This window comes from Typopeltis vanoorti, chromosome 23, assembly GCF_054136105.1.
Source record: "Typopeltis vanoorti isolate ZY-2024b chromosome 23, IOZ_Tvanoo_1.0, whole genome shotgun sequence".
Taxonomy (NCBI): domain Eukaryota; kingdom Metazoa; phylum Arthropoda; class Arachnida; order Uropygi; family Thelyphonidae; genus Typopeltis; species Typopeltis vanoorti.
Genome location: NC_143571.1, coordinates 51,794,109 through 51,807,841, shown reverse-complemented (window position 1 = coordinate 51,807,841; position 13,733 = coordinate 51,794,109). Strand labels below are relative to the sequence as shown.

Sequence of the window (13,733 nt, the reverse complement as noted above, 5' to 3'; positions counted from 1 at the left end):
GCTAAAACATCTCCTTCCAAAGAAAAAAGGATGATGTTAAACAAAGAAATATGAATAAAAATTATTCAACTAGAAACAGAAAAACAGTGATCAAATAATATATTTATTTTCTCATTTTCTTCCCCCCCCCCCTCCTTTTAAATATGAAATGAATGGGAATATTAAGTTCTGAGACCAACATCTGACATATCGACAGGGATGACAAAGTCATGTTCAGAGATAAAAGATTTTATTCATTTCATTTACATTATCTTTTGTATGCTTTAGAGAAGTGGTTGCCAAGCGAGTCATTCAGTAGTTGCTATTATCACTGAATATTCTAATAATTTTCATAATTATCATGTATTAAACAAATGCTAATGCTGTCAACAACAAGCATGATAGTTGTCAAACTAAAATAAGGCATTCGTTACTGGTGGCAGTCACTGATCTAGAGCATTTCACAATATTATGCAATAAACAATAATATTAATTTAACTCTGTACAAACATTTTAAAAATGCAGCACACATTCACGCACAAATTTCAAACTATATAACTTTCTTGAAAAATACAAAAGTGTGGGTTATTTGCCAAGCAAGAGTGGCAAAACTATAATAATTACATCATATACATTGACTCTGCAGAAATGTAACTGTATCTTAGTAGATATTCAAGATTTTTTTGTTGTTGTTTAAATTAATCCAATATGAAATTGAATGGTAATTATATAAGCATCAGTAAGCAATGAATTTACTTAGTATCAGTTTTTACTCTCTTTTTTTAATCCAAACTAAATTAAAATGTGATGTGAAAGACAAGAAAAATAAAACTAAAAACAAGCTTTTATGTAGCAGGAATTTTTGGAAGTCCAAATTCATCCACCAAAACACCACTCTAAAAAAAATAAAATAAAAATAAACAAATTAAAATGTCTGTTTCAAACATTTTAAACAGAATTTACATAAAAGCAATTTCACATATTTATACCAATTTTAATAAATGTGGAAATATAAAAGTTAAAGTAGACGAACCCTAAAGAGGGATATACAAAATAAACTCAGTTTTTTTTTTATTATTATTATTTTTTTTATCTGATGATGCATTTTCACAGGTTATTCATATTAAAAGCAAATTTTCATAATTTCTCATATTTATGTATACATGCAAAATTTATTCTTTATATTATGTATACACACAAATGCCAGGAGTATTTGAAACAAAGGTGTAGAGTTTGTTTGCCTTGATGAATATGTTGAGGCCTCAGATTATAGGCTTTACTGGAACCTGGCTATCAGAAGCAGATAGACTAACTGGTTGTTGAGTGTAAAAGACAGTGTACTCTTAATGATAATGGATGCAAAGGTAAAAAGCTATGACTGCAATATTAGTAAAATATTATCTATGTAGTAGTGAGTCTGAAGCTATCTTGTGTGGGGTGGACTCTAACAAGATCAAATATATGATGGGATGTTGTTACAGATCTAGTAGATCAATTGTAAGTGACAATGAAATCTTCTTCTTCTTCTGCAGCTTCTCCCACTTAAGTGGGGTCACTGTTTGTTATGAGTCTCCTCCACACCTTCCTGTCTTGGGCTGTCACCACATCCAAGTTCTTCATCTTCAAGTCCTCTTCTACCAGCTCCCTCCATCTCTTCTTTGGCCGCCCACGCTTCTGCCTTCCTTGCACATCCATCTGCATGACTCTTCTTCCCACATATTCGTCCTCCCTCCTCATCACATGACCAAACCATCTCAACCTTGCCTCCTGTATTTTCGCTCCTAAGTTCGTAACTTTCACTGTTCCCCTGACATAGTCATTTCTCAGATGATCCTTTCTGGTCACACTGCACATCCACCTAAGCATTCTCATCTCTGCTACTTCCATCCTGCTGATGTTATTTTTCCTCAGGGCCACAGTTTCTATAGCATATGTCATAGCTGGCCTCACTACTGTCCTATAAATTTTGCCTTTCAGATTGATCGGCACCCTCTTATCACATAACACTCCAGCCATCTCCCTCCAGTTCCTCCAACCTGCTTGTATCCTGCATCCCACTTCCTTCTCACCTCCTCCATCTTCTTCCACTGTCGAACCTAAGTATCTAAAGTCTCTCACCTTCCTGATGACATTTCCTTCCAGCTCCAGGTCTGTCTCCTGGCCACCGCCCACTGCGCAACACATATACTCTGTCTTACTTCTGCTCAGTCTCATACCTCTCTCTTCCAGTACTTTTCTCCATCTTTCCAGTTTAGTTTCCGCTTCTTCTCTTGTATCTACACACAGCAAGATGTCATCTGCATACAACATTGTCCAAGGTGCATCTTCTCTCACCTCCTCTGTTACCACCTCCATCACAATATTAAACAGAAACGGACTTAATGCTGACCCTTGATGCAAGCCAACTGTTACTTGAAAACTTTCTGTTTGTCCCAAACAGGTCCGAACACTTGTCTTCACATTTCTGTACATTTCCTGCACCAACCTGACATATTTCTCCGGCACCTTCTTCTCCCTCAGACACCTCCAGACTTCTTGCCTTGGCACTCTATCGTATGCTTTCTCCAGATCAATAAATACCAGATGTAGCTCCCTTTGTTTCTCTCGATATTTTTCCATCATCTGTCGTAACCCAAAGATAGCATCTGTTGTTGATCTACCAGGCATGAAGCCAAATTGTTCCTTTGCAATCTCCACCTCCTCCCTCAATCTACCATCAAGAACCCTTTCTAGGATCTTCATTGTGTGGGACATCAACTTTATTCCTCTGTAATTTTTACAGTCTTGTGCATCCCCTTTACCCTTGTAGATGGGAACAAGAGTACTCTCCCTCCATTCCTCGGGTATATTTTCCTGTTGGCAAACTTTCATGAACAGGTCCCACAGCAGGTCAATTCCCTCTTCCCCCAGTGCCTTCCATGCCTCCACTGGAATTCTGTCGGGGCCCACCGCTTTTCCATTCCTCATCCTCTTCATGGCCTCCGTCACTTCCATTCTACTGATGTTCTGCACCATCCCCTCAGAAGGCTGCCCATCTCCTCTGTGAGTCCTTGCATTTTCCTCATTCAGAAGTCCCTCAAAGTATATTTTCCATCTGTTTCTTATGTCCACATCCCTCCATAATACTCTTCCTTCAGCATCTTTGATCTGCCTCACATGTAAGATGTCCTTAGCTGCTTTATTTCTACATTTCGCTAGTTGTGACAATGAAATGCATAATCATCACAAGTAACTTTAATTCTCTAAACACTCACTGGGTAGTAGTAAAATCTTGTGAAAAGAATCAACCTGAATTTATTGAGCTGTTTCAACACAATCTTCTCGAGTAGCATGTGACAAAAGGAACTCTAAGTCAGAGAGTGGAAAGGTAAACCTGAATACAGTGTCAGAATTCAGTCCCATTGTATCAGTTGCCAGCTGGGAAGGATATTGGCAGTGTATGGGAAGTATTAAAAATACCTTAATAATGCAACATCAGAATGTGTCAAAAGAATGAATAGGGAAGGAGTGAAATCAAGTTGCAGTCTTATTAAGCAAGAGACTGATGAGAAAGAGATAATGTGCAAGGAATACCATGTGGATAAGGATAATGTTAGTTATGAAAATTATAAGGTGAAGGCTAAAAGAGTTACAAATATTGTGCAAAAAAGTAAGCCAAAATATGAAAACAAACTGGTTCTGAAAGCTAAATACAATACAAAACAATTCTATCATTATGCTGCAAGTAAATAAAAGAATGAATGTTGAAGAATAACCCCACTGAATGTGGGTGGCATGTAGATGATAGAAGCAGAAGAGATCAGTAAGCAAATAAGTGCCTAATTGGCTAAAAGCTATCAATCTGGTACACACACACACACACACACCACTGAGCTCACTGCTACCTCTTCAATGGATAAAGAAACTCAAATGCATGAGGAGTTGTTGCACAAACTGAATAAGAATTCAGCAGTAAGGACTGATGGCATATCCACATGGATATGTTCACAGGGCATAGGGGATAGTCAAAGGGTATCTGGAGGAAGCAATATCACATTGTATCCAAGGTCAGGAGAGCATATCGGGTAGGAGTGAGATGACTTGGTAATATCATTAAGCATGACATGCAAACAAAGAAAATGTTGTGGAGGGCATATAAGAAGGTGACCAGCTTACTCATGAACAGTACAAGGATCAGGCAAGAAAGGTGACCAGCATGGTAAGGAAGGCAAAACCAGATTATGAGAAGATATTAGCTGAACAGGTGAAAGGAAATCCCAAAGTGGTTTTTTTTTTTTTTAATTTTTTTTTTTATGTCGCAAGTAGGAGAAAGAATGACTAAGGAAGGATAACTTTAATGAGTGCAGATGCCAGATGAAATTGTTGAGCTGCTGACTGATCATTTTGCAAGGGTATATCATCCAAGTAAAGATATTGTTATGACAGAGGATGATGTGAGAACAGAGATTGAAGAATTAGAAGTACTTCGTAAATTGAAGAATCTGAATGCAAATACAGCTGTGGGATTAGATGGAATATTGGCTCACATTTTAATGTTTTTGATGTTTTTGGCTAGGCTGTTTAAGTTTCAGCTCTGGCAAAGTCCCAAGAGAGTCGAAAGAGGGCAACAGCATAAAGGGAGATCTGTCTGTGGTAACAAATTACAGACCAATTAGTATCTCAAAAGTGGTGGTAAAAGTACTAGAAAAGTTGGTGAAAAAAAAGAATTTGGGAAGGGGTGGATAAGAATATGAGGGTTAGCATAGTTTTGTGAAGGATTGGTCATACCTCAGTAATCTACTAACTTTATATAATAGTGACAACTAAGTTGGATAAAGAGAATGGTTAAACGACAATACTGCTGAATTTTGCAAAGCCATTTGACAGGATGAACTGTCGTGGAACTGTTATGCAAACTACAACAAATGGAGATGGATATGAAACTAGTGATATGGATAAAAGGGTAGCTAATGGACAGCTCTTCTTCTTCTTCTTGAGTATTCTGCAATTAAGCAGGTTCTTCTTTTAGTAGTAGAAACTTTCCTTCCACTCTCTTCTGTTCTGAGCCTTCTCTTTCAAGGTTGTGTACCTGTCTCCATTCAGCATGTCATCTAGCATTGTTTTCCTTACTCTTCCTCTGGCTTTTTTTCCATCTATATGTCCTTTGATGGCATCTCTGATGATTTCATTCCCTCTCAGAATATGTCCAATCCAGTTTCCCTTCCTTCTTTTTATCCTCCTTAACAGACTTAAATTGAGAAGGTGTTCTCTGGCTGACTCGAGTGTGTCAGGCTGCTTGGATATCTGGGCAAGCACCAAAGAAATGGCAGACAGGCATAATAATACCAGTCTTTAAGAAGGGCGACCAGAAGGATTGCAGTAACTATCGTGGCATCTCTCTGCTCAGCCTGCCTGGGAAAGTGTATGCTAAGTGCTTGGAAAGATGGTGCAGGAGCATAGTTGAGTCAAAGTTCCAGGAAGAACAATGTGGCTTTCATCCTGGTAGAAGCACAACTGACCAAATCTTCACTTTAAGGCAAGTCTTTGAGAAATCTTGGGAATATGCCAAGAATGTCTACACATGTTTTGTGGACTTGGAGAAGGCATATGACTGGGTTCCTCGGGATAAGCTTTGGCAAGTAGTACAGGAGTATGGAGTGGATGGTCAACTATTAGCTGCCATCAAGTCCCTGTATGAATGCCCAGAGTTTTGTGTCAGGGTAAACAGCACAAAGTCTGAACCTTTCACAGTCTCCGTCGGCCTCCGCCAAGGGTGTGTTCTGTCACCCCTCCTTTTCATAATATTTATGGATTGGATTGATAGGCACAGCCGAGGCAGTGAGTGTGTCAGAACTGGAAAATGTAGCATTGGACATCTGCTTTTTGCAGATGACCTAGTTCTGTTTAGCTCTTCCAAAGATGACCTCCAGCGGACCCTGGATAGGTTTGTAGCTGTTTGTGCAAACGCCGGAATGAAGATCAGTGTGGCCAAAACTGAAACATTTGTGGTCTCAAGACAACCATCCCAGTGCACTCTAAATGTAAGTGGAGTCCCAATGAGACAGGTGGAGAAGTTTAAATACCTTGGGTCCATATTCACGAATGGGACGTAGAGCTAGATACTCGAATTGGCTTAGCAAGCTCAATATTGCGGGAGCTTGGCCGTTCGGTAGTATTGAAGCGGGAGTTAAGCCAGAAGGCAAAGCTGGCTGTCTTCAATACAGTCTATGTCCCCATCCTCACCTATGGTCATGAGAGTTGGGTAATGACCGAAAGAATGCAGACACGAATCCAAACGGCTGAAATGAGATTCCTTCGAGGGATTGCGGGGCTGACAAAACTCGATAGAGTCAGAAACTCTATTCTCTATTCGGGAAACCCTCAATACTCAACCGCTGCTTCTCTGTGTTGAGAGATCACAGTTACAGTGGTACAGGCACCTGGTCAGAATGCCACAAGAGAGGCTCCCTCAGCAGGTCCTCTTTGCCAAGCCAGAGGGTAGGAGGCCACGTGGAAGGACAAGGACTCGCTGGATAGATTATATCCAAAACCTTGGGTGGACACGTTTGGGAATCCCACCAGAACACCTGAGCTTGGTGGCAGAGGATCATGACCATTGGAAGTTCCTCTTGAAGTTGTTGCCCCCACAACCCAATTAGGAAGAGTGGGCCTTGAAGATGTATGTATGTATATATTTTGGAACACAGAGATTACAAGCTGTGTGTGACATCAGGAAACTGTCTAGGAAATTGATGAAACCAAGGTTCTGGGGGTAGTAGTAGATATGGTTGAAGTTTAGAAGGCATATTGCTAAAGAAGTCAGGGTAACTCACAGGATTTCTTGGTTATTGAAAAACCAACTAACAAGCAGAGATAAGGGAGTTATCATTCCTCTTTATAAAGCTTTGATACAACCACATCTGGATTATTGTGATCAGGTCTGGTTACCTGGGTATCTTGGGGATGAGGAAGTGGTGGAGAGAATCCAGGAGGTGAATGACCAAGATGGTGAGTGGTCTGTAGAATGCTCCTTATGAGGATAGATTGAGGGTTTGTGAATTGCAAAAGTTGGTTAAAACAGGCAAAAAAATAATAATAAATAAATAAGGGGAGGGGGGGGGTATGATGGCATCAGTTAAGTTACTTGGTTACCTAAAGGATTTTATAGGATTGATGCAGAGGATATATTTTAGCACTTGGCTAGTGGGGGCAGAACAAGAGGTCATCCCTGGACCTTGGGTCAAGGGATGACAAGGTGTTTGGTAAGAGTGTGAAGACTAGATTTTTTGCTTGGAGAGTGGTGAAAGAATGGAATGAGTTGCCTGAGTCAGTTGCGAGTGTTTTGTCTGCTAATGGTTTCAAGTAGAGGTATTACAGATAGTGTTGATAGTTTTGGCGAATTCCCATAATGAGTCTTATTATTGCGCAGGCTACTCCATGGAGTAGCCTGCGCAATAATAATAATATCCCATTAGTCCCTTTCATCAGACTATATAATCTGAAATTCAGAACAGGAGGATTCCACAGAAGTGGAAAGAATATATATGCATCCCATTGAATAAGGTTAGTGAAAAGACTGATGTCTGAAACTATCAAGTTATCAGTATCTCAGGAATGATGAAGATTTTGAAAAAGTGACTTAAGAGCAGACATACAGAAATGGGTTGACAGAGAATCTACACTCTGTAATGAACATCATGGGTTAACTAGGGGAAGGTCATGCTTTTATATATATAAAAACATGACCATTATATAAAAACCATTTATATGTACATACATGAAGGGAGGTCTAGAAAGTTTTGATGAACACCTAGACAAAAATTATATTAAAGCAACTGATATAACCACAAGAAAGAACATACCACTAACAGAGTTATGAAAACAACTTATATTCTTATATCCCCATATGTTCTTTCTTGTGGTTATATCAGTTGCTTTAATATCATTTTTGTTCTAGGTTTTCATCAGAACTTTCCAGACCCCCACCTCATATATATAATCTCTTTTAAAGCAGAACTTTGCTAATTCTTACAGAATAAAAATTTATTCATAAAAGTGTGCTTTTTATGAAGTGGCTTAAAAGTCTCAGGGCAGGGTTTCCAGATTACATTAGCTTTCACAATATTAATATATGTTTACAAGTTTTAATGAGCAGGATTTGCAGAAAATTAATAAAAAAGAATATTAATTTTTTTTTTCTGAATTTTATAGTACTTGAAAACCATTATCATATATTCCCAAAATAAAATGTTTATAGAAAGGAGGAAACCTTGGTTGGCTGTTCAGAATTAAAAAGCATCTAAAACCATGAAGTACTACTACACTTCTTCTCAAGCAGATGCTTGATAAAGAGGAGATGAGTGGTAGTGTTACTAGAAGAAAATATCCACCAACTCTAGGACTGGTTTCTTTTCTACACAAAGTGTACAAAGCTATGCAGGCACATCACTATAATGTATTGAATTGCAATGAAAAAAAAAGAAGAAAAAAAAAAAAGACAGACAAAACTTTATGGTCTATTTGACATTCAATGTGAATGTCAGTCATTTACTGGTAACATTTATCACTGAAGAATTTAAATTATAACAAAGCAACAAAAAATAGATCAAGTCAAATATAATAACAACTGCATACATAATTTTGCTTACCTCATTTGTTGTGCTTTCAGCACCTGGCTCTTTTGTTGGAATATTCGGGGCACTGACTGCCTCATCCAAATAAGACGTATCTTCATCAAGTGCAATTTCATCGCCAAGCGCATCCAGTTCTGTAATTTTATTTTCACAACACTGTTATTTCTTTTCCCTCTAATACACTTACATAAATAGCTGTAAAATTTACCAACTAAAACAATAAATCACACACAAAGGAGTAACAACATCTGATACCCCCTGTCCTATTTGTAAACATTGCTCTCAGTTGTAAACATTAAAAAATCTCCTAAGACAACTATTGAGAAAGCTGGATTTGAGAAAAATCAATATCTAAAAAAAGATGCCAAAAAATAAGGCTGATTAGTGTCATCTATCAAGTATTAGAATCATCAAGATCTACCACGACCAGTAACCTGAACTCAGATCTCCTAGCTATATCTCAGTGGGGCGAAGACACCCTTGTAAACTTCAATGTCACCAAAACTCAGTCCTGTCTGATTGCTTGCAAGAAAGAGCTCGCATCCCTCCCACTTACCTTCAGTAAAACTGAGATATCCAAATAAGATCAGATCTCTCTTTTTGGACTGACCTGCACCTCAGATCTTTCCTGCCAAAAAACTTGGTGAATTTTTCTGTACACGACACTACTTTGCACCTTCACAGCTGCTAACTCTATACAAAGTCCAAATCTGCCCAGTAATGAAATATTGCTCCCATATTTGGGGTGATGCACCAAAATCCTCTCTAAGATTGCTCAATTCTATCCAGAAGAGGGCAATCTGGCTAATTAATGATCCCTCTCTCACAAACCAACTTCAATCCTTCTCTTACAGACGTTCAGTTTCTACTTTGTGCCTCTTCTACAGATACTTTCATGAACAGTGCTCTGCTAAATTGGCCACTATTATTCCTCCACTCTCCTCTAAAATCATTAAAACAAGAGCCACTGCTAACCAACACACTTTTACAATCCATCTTGAAACTCACCAAATTAACTTCACTGCCTTCTCTTTCATTCCATCTACTTCTGTCCTTTGGAAGTCCCCTCCCCCAAAGATTACAGCCTTCAGCTGTTCAAGCAAAATATGAACATATTCCTTCTCCTTCTATTCCTCTTCCCCACACACAGCACTAATGTGCTATAGGTCATGTGGCCTTTCATGTGTGGATCAGATAAAATAAACAAATAAAAAATCTGAAGATGAACAGCCATCAGGATGTCTGTTAACAACTTTTTAGTTTTTAATTATTCAACTGCATCAGTCCCTCTAATAGCACTTGCTTTCATCAGTTAACTGACTACTGTATTCTATTTAAACCGCTTATATTTTCTTATTTGAAATGCATGTTTTAACTATGCAGAGACCTACATGAAATATCTATTGCTTATTTTCAATAAATCTCTTTACATTTATAGTGTATGTGTTCTGCTTACCCTCAATCCTAATTTGGACACGCTCTGATGAGATATTGGAACAAATATGCACAAATTCTTCATTGAGAGAAGAAAAAGAATCCAAGAGTGTATAACTGGATAAAGTAAGATTGTGTGGTGACTGAAAAAAAGAAAAAAAAAAAAAAAAAGCTGAAAGTTGAGTTTTTTAGAAAAATAAGATGTGGTTTGCAGACTACAGATGACAATGGATATCATTAAGGATAGAATTGCAACAGAATATTGGGACTGTTTTTTTCTCTTTTTTTTTTTACCCTGCATATAATTATTTTTCTTTGCTTGACTTTTTATAGCTGTTTTAGAAAAGTCTGAATTTGGAGGTATCCATAGCTCAGCTAGTACTGATAATGCCCTCACTTGAAAAGACCTGGGCTTTTCAAGTTAAGGTGAATTAGCTGATCTCACATGGATGTGGCACAGTTTTTTTTTTTTCTCCTGAGATGTGGGTTTTTCATCTGACTAAACAGGAAAGCCAGCCAGAGAGAAGGAAGGGAAAAAAAAAAAACATGCAGTTTACAGATGTAGCAGACCCTGTTGATAGGATTAACTGTCCTTAAGCATTAAGCAGGTTTATGAGAAGCCAAGTACCTTGCCCATGACAGGCCATCAAAGCCTAATGCTTGATGGCCTGTCATGGTCAAATAGAAAGGATGGGTGGGTTGAATTGGGAGGAACACAAAATATATAACAATCGATTCTTTGCTAAGCCATAAAGAACTTCCTCCAATTCCTAGCTATAGAAATAATACACGTATAATATGGAATGATTGTGTGTAATGCATCACAAGTTGTTAACTGATAATATCAACCTAGAAAATATTCTTTAATCACTTGACATTTCTTAGAAACAGCCAATATGCTTATTTGCAAACTATGATCATTCCCTCTGCAGCAGATTATCTATTCTTGCTTTGTGAGACAACTTTGTACTTAAAACATGTTAAATGTCACAGAAAAAACAATTTATATATACAGATAATTTATGCATACTATATATATAGTAACATACAATGAATTAATTACTGTCTTTGTAAATGCCGACCAAGTTTTCTTTTCCAGATCTGTTAATATAACAGATATTAACTGTTATAATGACATTATTTTCAACATTTATGAATACTTGTTATAACAGACACCTATGGAAGTCCAAAAGTAATCATCCAATTCAATGTTTCAGAAGAAGGTGTATACTACCATATAATTCCATCAACATCAAATGAACGATGTGTGCCACTGGAACTAAAGGGTATTTATAGTTCCATTCAGGAATAATAAACCTTTCTAACTTAACCTTAAAATTAGTTTTTTTTTATATTATTATTATTAATCTTGCCAATGAAAGGTTGAGGATCTACAGTGTATAATAGTACAAGCACCAATGGATAAGTCAGGAAGACAGAAGTTTATGTTCTCTCTCTCTCTCTCTATTAGTTGCAGTTGATGGAAACACAGATGATGATAGCTTGTTACATAAAATGGAGGTAGCAGAGTTGAGAAACATGAGCAAAGTTATTGCAGCAGATTCAAAGCCAGGAGTTTTAACTAGAAAAATACTCTGGGAGTATTTTTCTAGAGATGAGTAACATAAGCCAAAAACGCCTGTGGAGCAGCTGTGGTAAAATCCATATCATCAATCACTGCTGAAGAGGAAGCATCCAGGTATAGGGAGTAGGCTATTAATGAATGATTTATTCTGCAAGGGTATTAGGTGAAAGAAACAGGTCAATGGTTGAACAATACAGCTTTCTGAGTGCAAGCCACTCGGCATAAAGAGGCTGAAAAATAGAAGATTTCCTTGCTGCTGATGTAGAAATCTGAGGAGATGTAGGATGTGTTTAAGTGATGCTGAAAAACAGCCATCAGGATAGAGAGGAAGAAAAATTAGGATAAGCATGAGTTGCAATCGAGAGCTCTGGCAGGGGACCTGAAAAGATGACTACCAACTGGAAATGAGACAGTTTTTCACATCTGGTTTTCAAAGTCTCATTTGAAATGATTTATGGTCTTTTTTTTAAAAGCATTCCCAGACTCATTTTTTTGTATACGCTTTGGTTTTAAGTTATTCTTTCCTATATTTTTATTTTTACTGTGGAATGCCTCAACACCTGGTGAGAAAAGGATGAAGAGAAAATGAGAGATAAAGGCACTCAGTGGCAGTAAAAAAATAATGTAAACATTAAACAGCAATGGACCAAGGACTGATCCCTGTGGTCACCTTAAATCATGAAGACTCAGATCACCCATATACACATTTTGATATGTCAGTCAGCCATCCTCTTAGTCATGCTACAGTCTTCCATACTGTATCCTGTCAAAATCCTTAGCAAAGTCCAAAAGTATCAATGGTAGTAACATTCAATCTCAATGGTAGTAACATTATTATAAAACTTAATTGTTGCTCAGACATGACCTTCTCCTTAGTAAACCCATACTAAGGGATAGGTCATGTCTGTGTTTTGCATGTTCACTGCAAAACACAGATTCTCTGGCAACCCATTTCTGTATGCAACTTATTACCAATTAATCCAAAATCTTCACCACAACCCCAGAGATACTAATAGGTCAATAGTTAGACATATCACTTTTTGCACCACCCTTGTGCAAAGAAATTATCATACATTCATTCCACTCCCGTGGAATCTTCCCTGTTCCGACACTCAAATCTAGCCTAATCAAAGGAACAGCTAGTTCAACTGAACACTCTTTTAGTATCCATACTATATGCCATCAGCCCCTACTATGGAATTCTTATTCAGTTTGTGCTACAGCTCTAGTATCTCTTTCTCCTATATCTGAGTTTCTTCATTCAGTGAAAAGGTAGTAGGCTGATAGCTTTTAGCAAAATAGGCACTCAGTGCAACCTCTTCTGCATCTGTCACTTGTATACCATCTGAATTCAGTAGTTATTCTTTCATACCCATTCTTTCTTCAACATTAACTTTTCTGAAGAATTTCTTTCTTAATAAGACTGCATTATTTTTCAAACTCTAGGGACACATTCTGATATTACATTATAAAAGTATTTTTAAATGCCTTCTGAGCAATGCTGATGTCCTTCCAATCTAGCAACCAATATAATGGGACAGAAACGAGCATATTCCTCAGGGTCACAATTTTATGCTCTGTAGTTCATCATGTAGCCGTTTCTGAATGATACATCAATAAACTTAGCCACTTATTAAGACGGTACAGCATGATCACTGTCACTAACCAGAAGCAGAACAGTTACATCTCTGACACAAACAAGATTACTACTCTTTGATTTTGAGTTCCTTGTGTCACATGCTGCTTGAGGAAGTTGTCTCACAACATCTGAATAAATTCTGTTTCATTCTTCTTATGATATTTCACTGCTACCTAATCAACAATTGGATAAATAAAACCATCTATGATGTTTACTAGTTTTGTGCTCATCATGTTAATGTATTTTATCGTTAACTGATCCATCAAGTCTATAATAATGCTCCACTATATATCTGATCTTGTTAGACTCCACCTCACACCAGACGGCTTCAAATTCATTATCATATGAATATTTGTTACTAGTATTTCAGTCATAGCTTTTTATTCTAACTAGATTCAAATCACCGAAATCAATAGCAGAATACCTAATTCTCTCCTATCCCTCTTAAAAATACTGTACCTTTACCCTTGACACCGGTTAGTAT

The 13,733-nt window shown here is 37.5% G+C and overlaps 1 protein-coding gene across 1 annotated transcript in view; it reads right to left on the bottom strand.

Annotated features, from left to right (window-relative positions):
* Positions 1-212: 212 nt before the first annotated feature.
* Positions 213-13,733, bottom strand: part of Vps60 (vacuolar protein sorting 60) — a 156,531-nt gene continuing 143,010 nt past the window's right edge. Inside the window, exons 7-8 of the mRNA XM_090413210.1 lie at positions 8,607-8,725; positions 213-875 (exon numbers count right to left, since the gene is read on the bottom strand). Coding sequence (XP_090269336.1) covers positions 825-875; positions 8,607-8,725 — 170 coding nt within the window. The 3' untranslated portion in view covers positions 213-824. The remainder of the gene's footprint in view (positions 876-8,606; positions 8,726-13,733) is intronic.